Below are 14862 nucleotides of genomic sequence, written 5' to 3' on the forward strand. Positions count from 1 at the left end.
ATTGTATGTTCCCAGTCTTTGACTCCTGATGTTGAAAAACTAGTAGGGGGTAAACGCTGGCAGGTTTCCGGGAAAACAAATAAATTATTTTCATAAATATATTGAATATTTAATTTTTAAATAAAAATAATAATATAACAATTATATATACTAAAACCAAAGGAGCGCAAGGCAGCCAAAGTAACACACCTCTATTAGTTACAATTTATTAGGAAACGTTTCCTAATAAACTAAAACTAATAGAGGTGAGTTACTTTGGTTGCCTTGCGCTCCTTTGGTTACCAGTTCATCAACAGCCACTTTACTCCCATTTCTTCACTATACATACTAAATTCTAAATTACTTGTATTCTGTAGATCTGAATAAAAATTTAAATGTTAATTATATATGAGTTTTAATTATCCTGATTATGCTACTGAATCCTGAATCAATATACAGTGGATTCCGGTTATTTGGGCCACCGGTTTAATCGGGGCAGCCGTTTATTTGGGGCAAATCTTAAAAAACAAAAACCAATCGAGAAAATAGCCAGGGTTTACTTCGCTTAATTTGGGACAAAATGCCATTTAATCGGGGCAGGAGACCTCGGCACTGGAGATTACCCTACGATTGTCTCCGACCGTACCACGTAGTTTGGTCGGATTTCTGGAGGTCACAACCATAAAACAATAAAAACAATTAGCAGTCACCTGAGCTTTACTGTTAGTGCAATAAACGGACAGTAAACTCGATCTTATTGGATTTGCGGTAATACCGACAGCTGGAATTCTGTGGGTTATTATGGTAAAATGTGTTTACACTTCCATGGAATCTTCAATCATATAAAAAAAATTATTTTCAGAATCTTCTCTTCATTCCTATTTTTAAAGCTTCCTAATTTGTTACTCCGTTCTCACTTGCGCGTGTTGTGTTACTTGCAATTTGTGTGTGCCCTGTTCTTTGTTATTGATTGCTTATCTTTTTACTGTTTTAAATTTCAGCCCCCACCAACAAATATCAGTGAACAGAAGTGTCAACTAGTTTAGTTAGTATGTACATATTACAGTATGTATTAATTATTCCGATCATCACGTATATTCTTCCGATTTTCACGTATCATTTAATTTTTTAATTGGTAAGGTAATAAAGGGTAAATTTGTGCTTAATATATCTTTACTTTTATAGCCTGTGGATAATATTCCTCCTATTTTCGCTAATTAGAATCGCTGTTTAATAGAATTAAAATTCAATTCACAAACGTGATCACAATGACCGGCGCTTACTGCACATCGTATAGTGAACGGTACTTTACTATGGTGAGTTCGTCGTAACGTGATCTGATTGTACAGTGAACTAATTGTAAGGGGGGGGGGAGGGGGTAAATTGTATTTTTAACTACTTACGTGAAACTTCGGATAATTGGGGCAGCCGCTTAATCGGGCCAAAATGCACTAGTCCCGATGTGTCCCAAATAACCGGAATCGACTGTATAATATTTAAGAAAATTTTATGCGGCCCACAAAAATCATACCATCACACAAAATGGCCCGCGACAGAAATGCATTTGACACACATGATTTAGATCATTTTTTGGATGGTATAACTTGCTGGAATGTATAAGAAGCAGACTGTAATATGGATACACCACCATGTGCAATATTTTGATGGGTTCTGTGTTTTCTAAAGATATTATACTGACACAGTTTTGGTGTATCTTGAAGAGTTAAATACGTCTCTTGAAGGCAGAGACATCGGTGTGTATTTAGAGATATCTTATAGGTCATCGATATTAGCATGGAAACCACGACAATTCCACTGAATTGTTAGGCTTTCAGACTGTTTTCATGTTGTTGAGGTTCTCTGTTTTTCATCCTTGTTTTTATCTTTTTTTGTAAAGAAAGGATTTTCTGTGTCCATGTCTTGTTTGATAAAAATTTCTAGGTCAGATTCAGCTGCATATTTTTTTATTAGTATCCGTTTCTTGTTGGTGACTGTGACTGGGGGTTATGGTTTGTTTTTCTTTGCATCTTTAGTCCCAGGAGTGGAGGTTTTTAAGTGGTATGGAAATTGGTGTATTGACTGCTTGAGTTTGTGTTGCGTTGCACTGTACAGGATTTTGAAGTAATTCAAAAAAGACTTTTGGGGGTACTGTTTGTTCAGTCTGTGATCGGTTAATTGGTTTTTTTTTTTTTTTTTTTGGTGATTTGGTGATACATAAGCCTGTTTGGATGGGTTGGTTGGCGTGAGATGATTCACTTTGCTCCTTGTTAGGACACATTATAGTTTGTTATACTTCTGAATAAGTTTTTTGCTTTTCCAGCATTTACATGTTCTAGCGTAGGCAGGGTGGTGTTTTTTACAATTTAGGCATATTGGCTGAGCGACAGTACAGGCTTCATAATCATGCTCCACTGACCTGCACTTTGCATAAGTAGGTGTTCCCCGGCAAGCTGTCTGGAAATGTCCATACTTCCGACTTCGGAAACACTGTAGTGGATTTGGAATATATAGTCTGACCTCGCATACCGGATATCTAGACTTAATTGTCGTTGGACAATGCAGTGTGTTAAATGTCAAGACGACATTGTGTGTAGGTGTTAAAATGCCATCTTTTCTGGCAGAGATTCTCTTGACTTGTATAACTCTTTGTTCTTAAATTATTCTAGCATCTCTTCTTCAGACACGTCTAATAATTCCCAGTCCTGGATCACTCCTCAAGAGGTGTTTAGTAATCTGTGGGATGTCATAGTTACTGGTAGTCCTGCAAAGGATTAATGCAGAACTACCAGTAACTATGTTAAAGAATTAACAGACTGAGTGTTTAGCATCAGAGGTCTCGATGAGGATGTCTCCCGACCTGAGTCATTTTACAGACTTGGGAGAACCAGATTGGCTTTCCAATTCCTTTTGAACTCTAAATGGTGAGAGTTTCTGCCAATTGCATTTTCACCAGTTGAGTGGATGATCAAGAAAGTTGAAATTGGGTAGGTCTCTAACTTAGTTTTTTGGTGTTTGGCTGTTCCTGTAGTGGAACTATCTTTCTTTTTAGATGTCTGGGGTCCATCTGGCAGTCCAGATAAATCAGAATTTGACTTACTCATGATGTGCTTGTTTTGGTCCTGGGAGGTTGTCTTTTCCTCCCAGATTACCAGCACTGCACACATGGAGGCAAGAGTGGTGCTATTTAGTGACCCAAGCAAAGAGAGGGTTAATATAAACAAAAACAAAAGAGGTATTAAAGAAAGGTGTCTTTCTTTTCCAGGTTACAGTATTTGAATAGATGTATTTAAACCTAATGGATTAGCCTCTGTAGCCGAGTGGTCAGGAGCGGGAGTGCAGTAGCATACGCTCCTTGAGTAGACCGGAGTTCGAGCCCCCTGACTACTAAATACGGTTCATCTGCCAACCTGCACTGGACCAGCATGGCAGATTATGGTCCATTTCCCTCAGCATGAATTGTTGAGGAGGCTTCCAACCTGCAGTTTTACTTTTATTTTTTATTTAAATCTAATACTCAAAAGTTAAAGGACTTTGCAAAACTCAGGAGAAACTATTTACATTTAAGCGTACCAGATAATCACTATGAAAAGGAGCTGTGGTCACTAATATCGCTTGGCACTTGGGGCTGACCATGGAGGGTCAGGATCTATAGGATCCTGGAGGACTTTATTGAAGTGTATGTTCCAATTTTCTGTTAGTTCCTTTAACCTAATATCAGCAGGCCAAGTTGCCTGCAGTTGTTTCTATAGTATGTCATAAACTGAAGATAACTAAGAATTGACAAAATGGGATGAGTGGACTGGCTTTGGATCTTGATTACATGTTATTAGTTTAGTAATAACATCTCTCTCCTGATATTAAAAGGAGCTTCATAAAATTCGACACACAGACTTTGCATGTTTTGAGATGTTCTGAATGCACCCAGAGCTATATGTTGAACAGGGTTGAGGAGGGATAAAGCACTCTGCCTAGCAAAAAAGAAAACAGGAGAATCATAGCCTATTCTAGATCTACTTATGGATCTATATAAGTAGTTTTAAGAGAGATTTTGATTATTGTACAATTCATTCTAATTTTGAATAAAATGGTACTGAAAATAGAACCTTGTGTAATTTCTTCTTCCTGGAAACTTTTTAGAGAAAGCTTGCAGATCCGAAAGGATCTCTGTTGAAGCAAATTTTGGATGAAATTTGCTTCAACAGAGTTGTTCTCTTCTATGTTCTCCTCTCTTTGCCTTCTCAGGCAAAGAGAAGAGAACATAGACCCTTTAAGATGACAAAACGCCATGTGGTATCAAACTATTTCTCAGTGTCAAAGCAGATCTTACAAAATGTTCATATTTTACGCAAGCATTTCTGATGTTTGCTTTGGCTTTAATCATGAGATCCAATGGTGATTGATTTTTTCAGCATCTGAATTAATTATTATTAATCAAGTTTTGAAACTGATGATACCAAGTGAGATGGTGATGTATAATTTTTTCGAAGGTTTTGCTCAGATGGCTGGTAAGAAATATTGGTCTGTAGTTATGAGGAATGCAACGGTCTTTAGCATTTTGGAATTGGCAGTACATAGGAATGATACCAGGAGATTGGGAATATGTGCTCAGTGAAGATTCAAATGAAAAATATCAGCATTGAAGATAAGTGATTTTTGATATAGATTTCGGTGCATTAAATAATATATCCTACCATGGCCAGTCGCACTCCTCCTTGAGCTGGTAATAGATTGCTGTAGTGCAAACGTAGTAATTGGTAGAATATAAGGCAAGGCAGAGTGTCGACAAAGTTCCGTTTCTATTTCTCAATTATATCTTTAAATTTTTGAAATGACTGACCATAAGCAGCTAATGTACCGGCCTAAGAAAATACAGTTCCTAGAGCATTTGAGTTATTCTTTAGGAGTAGAGAGCACGTGTCCATTACAGTTAAGAACTGGAGTAGATAACAGTGGAAACTGATCATTTAACTGTGTTATTTTTCTCCAAATCAGTCTGATATTAGTATTTTTTTATTAACTGAAGAGGTGAATTTAATTCAAGATTCTTTTCTTTTATGTCTAATATAAAGGCCTCTTGCTCTGAGATGATTATAATTAATAAGACTGGAAGTGGTTTGTACCTGCATGGAACCTGTTTGTACAACAGGTTCCATGCTTTGTTTTTCTCTCTTTTTTTGCATTGTTGCAATCTTCGTTCCACCAGAAATTTATTTTTTAATGATTTCTTAACTATTATTGTAGAATGACTGCAGTTGTAGTTTAGCATTAGTAAATGCATATAATGCAAGAAAGCAGGCTTACACAGCATCGGCCAAAAAAAAAGAAAAAAAAAAAAACCTTCTCATTTCACCCATCCACTTGCTCCAAATGTTTGTCTAGTTCTGCCTTGAATCTATTTAAGGTATCAACTTCTACAACAGATGGAAGTTTGTTCCAGCAATCAACCACCTGTTGGCTAAAGCCAAACTTCCACACAACTGTCTTTCCTCAATTTGAATTTATGCCCTCTCAGGAGATTATTCTGAGCAAGATGAAGAATCCCATCAGCATTGCCCATGCTCAAACCATTCAAGGCTTTATACACCTCAATCAGATCACATCGCAGCTGCAGAGTCTCCAGACACTGTAGTTTCCAAAACTTAAGCCTTTCTTCATAAGAGCAACCCTTTGTTCCATTCACCAATCTTGTTGCCCTTCTCTGTACTAGTTCCAGCAGCTCAACATCCTTATTAAAATGAGGCCTCCACACTTGTATACAGTAGTCAAGGAGTGGCCTGACCATTGTCTTATACAAGGAGATAACCACCTCCTTATCCCTGCTAGAAAAATTGCTATATATCATTGACAATACACCATGAGCTACTCTTGCAGCCCGTCTGCACTGCTCAGAAAACTTCATATCTGCCTGCACAACCACCCCCAGGTCCCTTTCATTCTCTACCACTGTCAGTGTAGTACCACAGAGTTGATACGTTGCTCTGGGGTTGCTGTTTCCCATATGTAGTGCTTTACAAGTGTCAATGTTAAACTTCAGTTGTCACCTCTCAGCCCATCTACTCAACTTTTATAGATCCTATTGCAGTAGCGTACTGTCATTAGTGTCATTAACAACCCAAACAACTTTCGTATCATCTGCAAACTTAAGCATTAAGCCTGTTATACTATCATCAATACCATTAATAAATACAGAAAACAAAACTGAACCCTGGAGGACTCCACTATTAACATTAGTCCACGAAGAGCAGTGTCCATTTTTATCACTCTCTGTCTTCTCCTGCTCAACCATACCTTTATCCATAGCAGCAATTTGCTTCCAGTGCCACACTGTTCCAATTTGTGCAGCAGTCTTCCACATGCAAAAGTATCAAAAGCCTTTCTAAGGTCCAAATATATAATATTAAAATTATTCTTTGCATCCAGTTCCTTTGTGACCACATCATAGCATCCAATCAAATTGGTCAGACAAGACTTCCCCTTAACAGACCCATGCTGTGTCCGAGCTGTAACTGAAGTCTTGTTGTTGTTGTTATTTGGTTTTTAGGAGCATTAGCAACTAAGGCCATATTGCTCCGGAATATGCGATGGTCATTCGCTGACCTTTCCGCATCCTCCGTATTTGGTGGTGACGGGCTCGAACCCTGGTCTAATCACGAAGCGTGTGCTAGGCACTGCTGTTCCTTCCCACCTGGCTACGGAGGCGCCCCTGAAGTCTTGTCTAGATGATCCTGCAGTGTTTCTTTAACCGGTGCCTCCATTAATTTCCCTAGAATAGAAGTTAAACTAACAGGTCTGTAATTCCTTGTGTGTCACAATTTGATCCTCCTTTCTGAATTGGGGTCACATTTGCACATCTCCCATCCATAAGTACCTCCCCTGAGTCCAAGGAAGCTCTCATAATTATGGCTAAGGGCTTACTTTCTTCCTTTGCTGCCTCCTTTAATATAACTGGATAGATCCTATCCACCCCAAGTGCCTTTCTTATGTTCATCTTCAATAATTTCAATAATTTTCTCATCCACTTTGCTCTCAGTTACTATAAAATTATCTAGCTCACTGCCAGAGTTTAATACACCTCTGGCATTCCCCTCCCTGAATAACTGGTCATGTATGAATGTAGATGCAAAATACTCGTTTAGTTTGTTTTCTACCTGAGCAGGATCATCAACAGTCGTACCATCGGTATCAAGTGGAATAATCTGATTCATTACCTTCCTTTTAGAGTTTACATAAGTAAAGAACGCTTTGCTGTTTTTCTTTGTATCCTTTGCCAAATATCTCTCGTAATCTGCCTTTGCCAGCCTAACCTCCATTGTGACTTGGTTACAGACCAGCTTACATCTATCACAGGCTTCCATGTCACCTGTTATTTTATATGCATCCCATGCATATTTCTTCTCTGCCATATGTCTTATAAGTTCATCTGACATCCATTTAGGTATAAACCTTGAACAATATTTCTTAGTTGGTATGAAAGCCAGTAGCTTTCAAGATTAATTCTTTGAATGCTTCCCATTTTGAATTTGCTGTTGGTAACATCATCATCAGTTGGTCCCACCATATAGAATTTAAATACTGTCTCAGACCACCGTAGTCACCTTTACGAAAGCAAAAACCTGTCCCTTTTCTCTGATGGTAGTTAACTCTTTGAGTAAATCCCACTTCAACACACTGTGATCACTGCCGCCTAGTGCTTCCTTTATCTGCAGTTTCTTAATGCATGAAGAATCACCACTGATAACCAGATCAAGAGTATTACTCCCTCTACTTGACACAGGAACATGCTGCTGTAGAAAACAATCATCCAATAAATCCACAAAAGGCTTGCTAGTGTGTGAGTAACCAACCCACAAATTTCAGTCAATATCTGGGAAATTAAAATCCCTCATTATAAGACAATCTGATTTACTGATCCATTATTTCTCTGTACAGTTGTTTATTATACTCGTCAGTCATTAGTTTTGCTTTCCCAGAGCTTATGTCACACCGAACTGACTGGACACTGCTCTGTCCACCCATGTTGACTGGCTGTACTTCCGTGGATTTTGTGTGTTTCTTGCCTAATAGCATAACCCCCTCCTCTTTTCCTGTACACATTGTACTCTCCAAATTTCATTTCTGCATTCCTTATATCTGTTTGGCACCACACCTCAAATTCATAAAATTTATTTACCAAACTCCTAACGTTGGTGTACATGCAAGTATACATGCACCTGTTCCTATTCTTAGCTACCTTAACATAGCCGACGTATTTTGTTCCGCAGTGACTCCACCAGTCTCTGAAACACCACACACCTTGTTTTCGAGGCTGCTGCTCATTCCAATAGAAGCAGTGCAAGAATCACTTTCACCTCTGCCAGCAGCTACTGTTAATCTATTTGTCTGTGTATCCCCCCAAGCTAGCAGTTTTCTGACCTACCTAACACTGACTCTACAGCATCAGCAAATATTCTTGCACCCTTTCTATTTAAGTGTATCCCATCCCTGTAGAAACAGTCTCTCCTGTTAACAAGCACAGACTAGGCTGAGAAAAATTCTAACCCTTGAGCCTTGCACAATCTCTCTAGGGCCAAATTGATTGACAAGGCTCTCATCATATATGGGCAGAATTGCAGACACTTTCAAATTCAACCCTAACTCATGGCTTGTTTTCAACGTTGACCTGTACTTGTTAAGTAATTCCGTCGGTCTCCTACTCTTAATATCATTAGTGCCAACATGTACAACAATATCACCTTTTTTGCCCTGAAAAGATGATATCTGCTCTACAACATCATCAACCTTTGCTCCTAGCAGACATACCCAGGTTCTGTTCCACCTATCTTTTTTGCAGATGTCGCATGGAGTCAGGTCTGGTGATCGGGGTGGCCAAGATGTCTGGAAACAATGGCTGATGACCCATTTGTCTGTAAAGTGTTGCCTTAGCAATCTTTGGACACAATGATGAATGTGGGGTGGCGTACCATCGTGCACAAATATGGTATCCTGAAAGCACCCATGTTGTTGCAGCTCTGGTATTGCAAAATTTACCAACATTTCATAATACTGTTGTCCAGTGATGGAACAGGTGCGAGATTCAGTCGGTGTTACCTGTTCAAAAAAATATGGCCCAATCATGAATGTGGCTGTAAATCCACACCACACTGTCACATTTGGAGAATGCAACGGGACCTCTTGGATAATTCGAGGGTTTTATGTTGCCCAAATGCCATAGTTGTGCGTATTCACTCCATTTAAGCAGAAGTGGGCTTCGTCACTCCAAAGGATGTTCCATGGCCAAGTGATATCCACTGTCATTCATGCCAGAAACTGAAGTGCGAATGTGAAACGAATATCTGCATTACCATGGTTTAGCTGCTGTAGCATGTGCATCTTGTAAGGATAGTACCACAACACCTGATGCATTACTAGCCTTACAGTGGAATACGGCATGTCCACTTCACAAGAAACAGCTGGCACACTTGCACTACCACAGAGATTGACTTGATAAATCCATGACAGCCATAGCCACATCTTCAACATGAGAGGAGTCCACTCGTTTTTGACCTCTACCTGGTTGAACACCAAGATGTTCTGTTGCTTCAAATTTAACAATCATTTTGCTAACAGCACAAACAGTCATAGGTCGACGCCTTATGCAGAATTCTCTGATAGCTGCAGCTGCATTGTTGCTGTTCTGATATACAGCTTCATAATAGTGCCTTTTCCTGCAATGTTGTGGGCATTGCTGCTGTAGTTGAGATGGATGCTCAATCGGGGGGAGGACTGATCAAGTCCAGTCTGCCATGCTACTGATTGGCAGCTGCAGTGATCCGAGCATAAGTGCTTTTTTTGGCATGCTTAATTTAACCTGAGTTCTTCTTCTTGGCAAGAAACTATTTTCAATCTTATATTTTTTTCCCCAGAGTTTGCAATGTATACAGTAAGTTGTATGGCTGCCCCTGCAATTAGCGTACTCTAGAGTTAGTGCCTTGCATTCTCATTGCATATGACATTTGCACCTATTGTTCGGACATCTTGCCTCTACATGGCCTGTTGTCTGGGAGTAACGAAGTTTCTGGCATTTGTACCATCTTGGGGGTTGAGGGTAAAGGGCCAAACATAGCAGTTTAAACAACTTACTCTAACTGAAGCTGGTAGATTTAAGCTACTGAAGGTTAAAATTATGCTGCATGTTGGGACTAAGGTGATGGCTTTTTGTATTATGATCCTTTTTTTGCATAAGTTACATTTTGATCTTTTAGTTCCTGGACTATTTCTTCTTCAAAAACATTTAATAGACTCCATTCAGTGATCACTTACTTGGAAGAATTCGGTGTGTTATGTGGGGTGACAACAGAATTCTGCTTAAAGAAGCGAGCCCTTAGAGTGAGGGCTCGCTCACTTAAAGTGAGAGGTCTCTATTGGTAAGAATAGGATGTTTGAAGTCCCGCAGATTGAAGACAATCATTTTTGGTGATGCTGTTGCAGTTTTGAGACATCTTTGAATGATGAAAGGGAGGATCTTGCTAACAGGTGGTACTGACAGAGAATGCAATTTCAGGAATGCTGGAGATTCCTACCTGTTTATGTCCTTTTTTAGTCTTTTCCACATTAGAGAATCATATCACATTGTTGTGATGAGGACTAAAGAGTCCTGATCACAACAATTTTTCATGGCTTTAACCATGAAAAATCATTAACGTCCCTTTATACTCCTTTTGGCCCTGAGTGTTGAATTTCCCCCCAGGTTATCAGTCCCACCATATGGAGGCAGAAGCGGTGCAAACCAGTGACCAGACGATACTAGCGGAGGAAGGCCGTAACACTGCAAGCAAATGAGGGTTTATGAAAAAATCTTGTATTTTCCCTACAAAAAAACACTAGAAAACTGTACTAGAGAGATCGCTTGGACACTATTACATGGCACAAGGGTACCAAAAAAAAAAATAGGAAACTACTAGGAATTCAGAAGTAGCCAAAAATGCTTGTGAATGTTCTTACACTTTAAATATAAAAATTCAAAAATTTCAATATAATCTGATGGAAGGGATGAATGGATTTCGTGAAAATAAAATAAAAATATAGCAAAATATAAAATGATGCACTATGGATGTAACTATCTGGCAACAGTACATAAATTTGAAATAAAAAAAAAAATCCTCTTTTCTTCTCTCACAGATTACAAGAGAACTGACTTTTAGAAGGTAGAGTGAAGTGGCATTACTAGACACTTCATACTGAACCAGGGTTCACTTTAAAGATGTGACAAAATATAAATAAATAAATAAATTTGAATAAATTTACACTACTTTTTACAGATATAATTCAATGATACATACAAGTCGACTTGAAACTTTGTTCATCATGATTCTTTCTGGAAGATCCATTGTATTTGCAATAGCAATAACAATTAATCGGGAATGTGGTCTTGATGGCCAATCAAAAATGTTGTACATTACATTCTGTTTGTGAGTCCATAACAAATCTAGCTCATCAACTAGAATCACAGTAGACTTTTGCAATGAAGTACGTTTAGTGAACAACTTTTCAAGTAATTCTGCAGCATGCACAGAAGAAACTTTCTGTCCAGATAGGGCCTAAAATATTTAAAATAACAGAAAAAAAAATATTATAAGATATTGTTTATATTTTATAAATTATATAAAAATATATTAAAAAAATTATTATTATTATTATTATTAGGTGCAAGGAAGCCTGAAGCTCAGGCTGCACCAGACAAAAAAAAAAAAAAAAAAAAAAAAAAAATTCTGAATTACCCCGAGAGAGACAGAGAGAGAGAGAGAGAGAACAAGAGTCAAAAGTAGAAGGGAATCACCAAGAAAGAAAAGAATTATGATATCTAGCTCAGGACCCTGGGTGTGCCAAGCCCATACTCACCGATGTGAGCCCATGGGGTAAAATAAATATTGGTGCATTAGCAACTAAGGCTATAATGTGCGAAAACAAGGTCATGGAAAAGATTGCAGTGATCTATAAAGTTAGGCTGTCAAATGGTATAACGATAAAAGTATATCAGCAGTATGAAAGATACATTTTTAAATTAGAATAAAAATGTTTAAATTTGAAATAAAATTTTAATTATTTAAATGTTAAATTATTAATTTCAAATAATTAAATAATTAAACATGGCTGACACATGTTTTCAGATAAAACTGACAGAACATAAGGCTGTCAGGTAACTAAAAGCATTAAAGTATAAAACACGTTCAGGTCTATCATGTAGACACTCAGTTAATATATGCCGAATGCTTAGAACATTTCCACTATTCTCACACGTGAGAGTCATCTGCCATTAACAAGAATGAATAAGATGACTGTGTTCTACGCAGAGATCAGCAAGAAGTACTTTCTCCCTATGGTTCCTGTGCAGACTCGAGTGCCTGTGGTCTGATAGAGTTTGTTTGTGACCTGCCCACGCCAAGATTGTTGCCACTGGAAGAATAATTTAGAGTGTATCACATGCCCCTGTAGTCTGTATAGGGCAAATAACAGGCAACAACTGTTCTGAGATTGTGATGATCTGGCTACGACATCTGATTAGTCTGTATAGGGGAAATAACAGGCGACAACTGTTCTGAGATTGTGATGATCTGGCTAGGGCATCTGTTAATGGTGGAAGTAAAACTTATCCAGACACCTTTCTTTACTTTTCTTCTTATTTGGCAGAACTTGGTTTTCAGTCTTTTAAACTTAATTAGATTACAAATTGTAGGGAATTTGCTAAACAAATTCCAAGTGATTTTTTATCTATTTAATGTGCACACTTTTCTGATTCCACTGGTGCACTATGGCCATAGATGCCAATGCACCTAATAAATCCTCAAACAAACAAATCTGATTCCACCAGTAATGCTCTGTTTGCATTTCCCAGGCAAAGGTCCAGGTAATTGCAGAAGTAGCAACTTGTAATATTTGGTTGGATATATGATCAGCGACAATATCAATGGGCTGGAACTGGATATAATAAAGCTGAATATTAGAGGCATATTTGTGCCAGAATGGTCTATGAAATTTCCAAGTGGGGTGCTGCAATGGGGGCAAGTTTACTCACATTTGGAGCTTGCAAAGGATTGGTAGGTGAACACTATTTAATTGGTTATCAAGAACTGACCATTCCATATTGACATATGCAGCAGACTCTCGATTTATGGGGATCAGTAACTGGGACACATTAAGACTCCAAATTTAAAAATAAAAAATCGGCCAGAAATCATAAAATTCAACTAATAACTAGAATAGGTCTAAACAGATGTTTTGCAAATTGTAAATAAGCAAAAAGAAGTGGCATTATAAGTCATCATTGCAAAATTAATGTATCTATTATCTTGCAACCCCCACTGTCTTCACATCCGCTGCTCATAAAAAAAAAAAGAGAGAGAGAGAGAGAGAGAGAGAGAATAAATCTTTAGTTTGTTTTTGCATGTCATGTCGATTGTTGTGTTCCACTGCACTGCAAAAAGACAAATTTTGTTTTGTTATTGATGTCAGGGAGGGTGAAATTTTTTTTAAAGTAATTATTTTTTTTTTTGTTTAGAAATCGATAAAATTATGGGTAAGCGCGATGGGTAAAAAACAATTCGCACTTTCCAGTTTATTCAGCTTTTTGGTTAGTGCAATCTATTAAAAACAGGTAGTAAATTCAATCTTATTGCATTTGCGATGATAGCTGGAATTCTGTGGAATTTTATGTTATTATGGTAAAATGTGCTTCCCCTTCACTGAAATGTTCAATCATATAAAAAACATAAATGAATTTTCAGAATCTTCTCTTCATTCCTATTTTTTTGCTTCATAAAGTTGTTACTCCGTATCTCACTTGCGTGTATCGTGTTAGTTGCAATTTGTGCATTCCATATTCTTTGTTATTGATTGCTTATTTTCTTACTGTTTTAAATTTTACGACCAAAAATAAAAAAAAAATGTCAGTGAACAGAAATATCAATCAGTTACTGTTATTTGTTGTTATTTGATTTTTAGGAGCATTAGCAACTAAGGCCATATTGCTCCGGGATATGCGGTGGTCAATCCCTGACCTTTCCGCATCCTCCATATTTGGTGGTGACGGGCTCGAATCCCGGTGTAATCAAGAAGCGTGTGCTACGCACTGCTGCTCCTTCCCACCTGGCTACGGAGGCGCCATACCAATCAGTTACACTATTAATTAAGCTATGTATGTAAGTGTAAATTTATTTTTATTTTGCTAACCTGTGGAAAACACTCTACTGATTTTCATGTATTATTTAATTTTGTTAATTGGAGGAAGTAAAGTGTAAATTTGTGCTCTATATCTTTACTTTTATAGCCTGTGGATAATATTGCCTTGGTGCCTCCGTAGCCAGGTGGGAAGGAGCAGTAATGCGTATCACATGCTTCTTGATTAGACCAGGGTTCGAGCCCGTCACCACCAAATACAGAAGATGCGGAAAGGTCAGGGGAATGACCACTGTATATCCCGGAGCAATATGGCCTTAGTTGCTAATGCTCCTAAAAACCAAAACAACAACAACAATATTGCCCTATTTTCGCTTATTAGAAGAGCCATTTAATACAATTAAAATTAGTTCCCAAACGTGATCACAATGACTGGCTCTTACTACATATCACAGGAGTCGGCAACCTGTGGCTCTTTGAACATGTAAATGCGGCTCTTTAACTTTTAGCCCACATGAAGAACAATTTGAAATGGATTTTGAGGACTTAAAAATCAGGACATGTGGAATACAAGACTAAAATGCTTTAAAACTGAAATTGGGAATTTGGAGAGGCAAAAGACTGCCCTTGCAATTCTACACAAAGAGACGGCGATAGATGAGTTGAAAAAGCAAGATCAAATTGTGTTTGACACGGAGTACCTTATCGGACACATATAGAAATTTGAAAATA

The 14862-nt window shown here is 37.9% G+C and overlaps 1 protein-coding gene across 1 annotated transcript in view; it reads right to left on the minus strand.

The window, feature by feature from the left end:
- Positions 1-14862, minus strand: part of Orc1 (origin recognition complex subunit 1) — a 699813-nt gene that overhangs the window by 187357 nt on the left and 497594 nt on the right. Inside the window, exon 10 of the mRNA XM_090372377.1 lies at positions 11298-11555. Coding sequence (XP_090228503.1) covers positions 11298-11555 — 258 coding nt within the window. The remainder of the gene's footprint in view (positions 1-11297; positions 11556-14862) is intronic.

Source organism: Mastigoproctus giganteus, chromosome 4 (assembly GCF_048544385.1).
Source record: "Mastigoproctus giganteus isolate SK-2022 chromosome 4, ASM4854438v1, whole genome shotgun sequence".
Classification (NCBI taxonomy): domain Eukaryota; kingdom Metazoa; phylum Arthropoda; class Arachnida; order Uropygi; family Thelyphonidae; genus Mastigoproctus; species Mastigoproctus giganteus.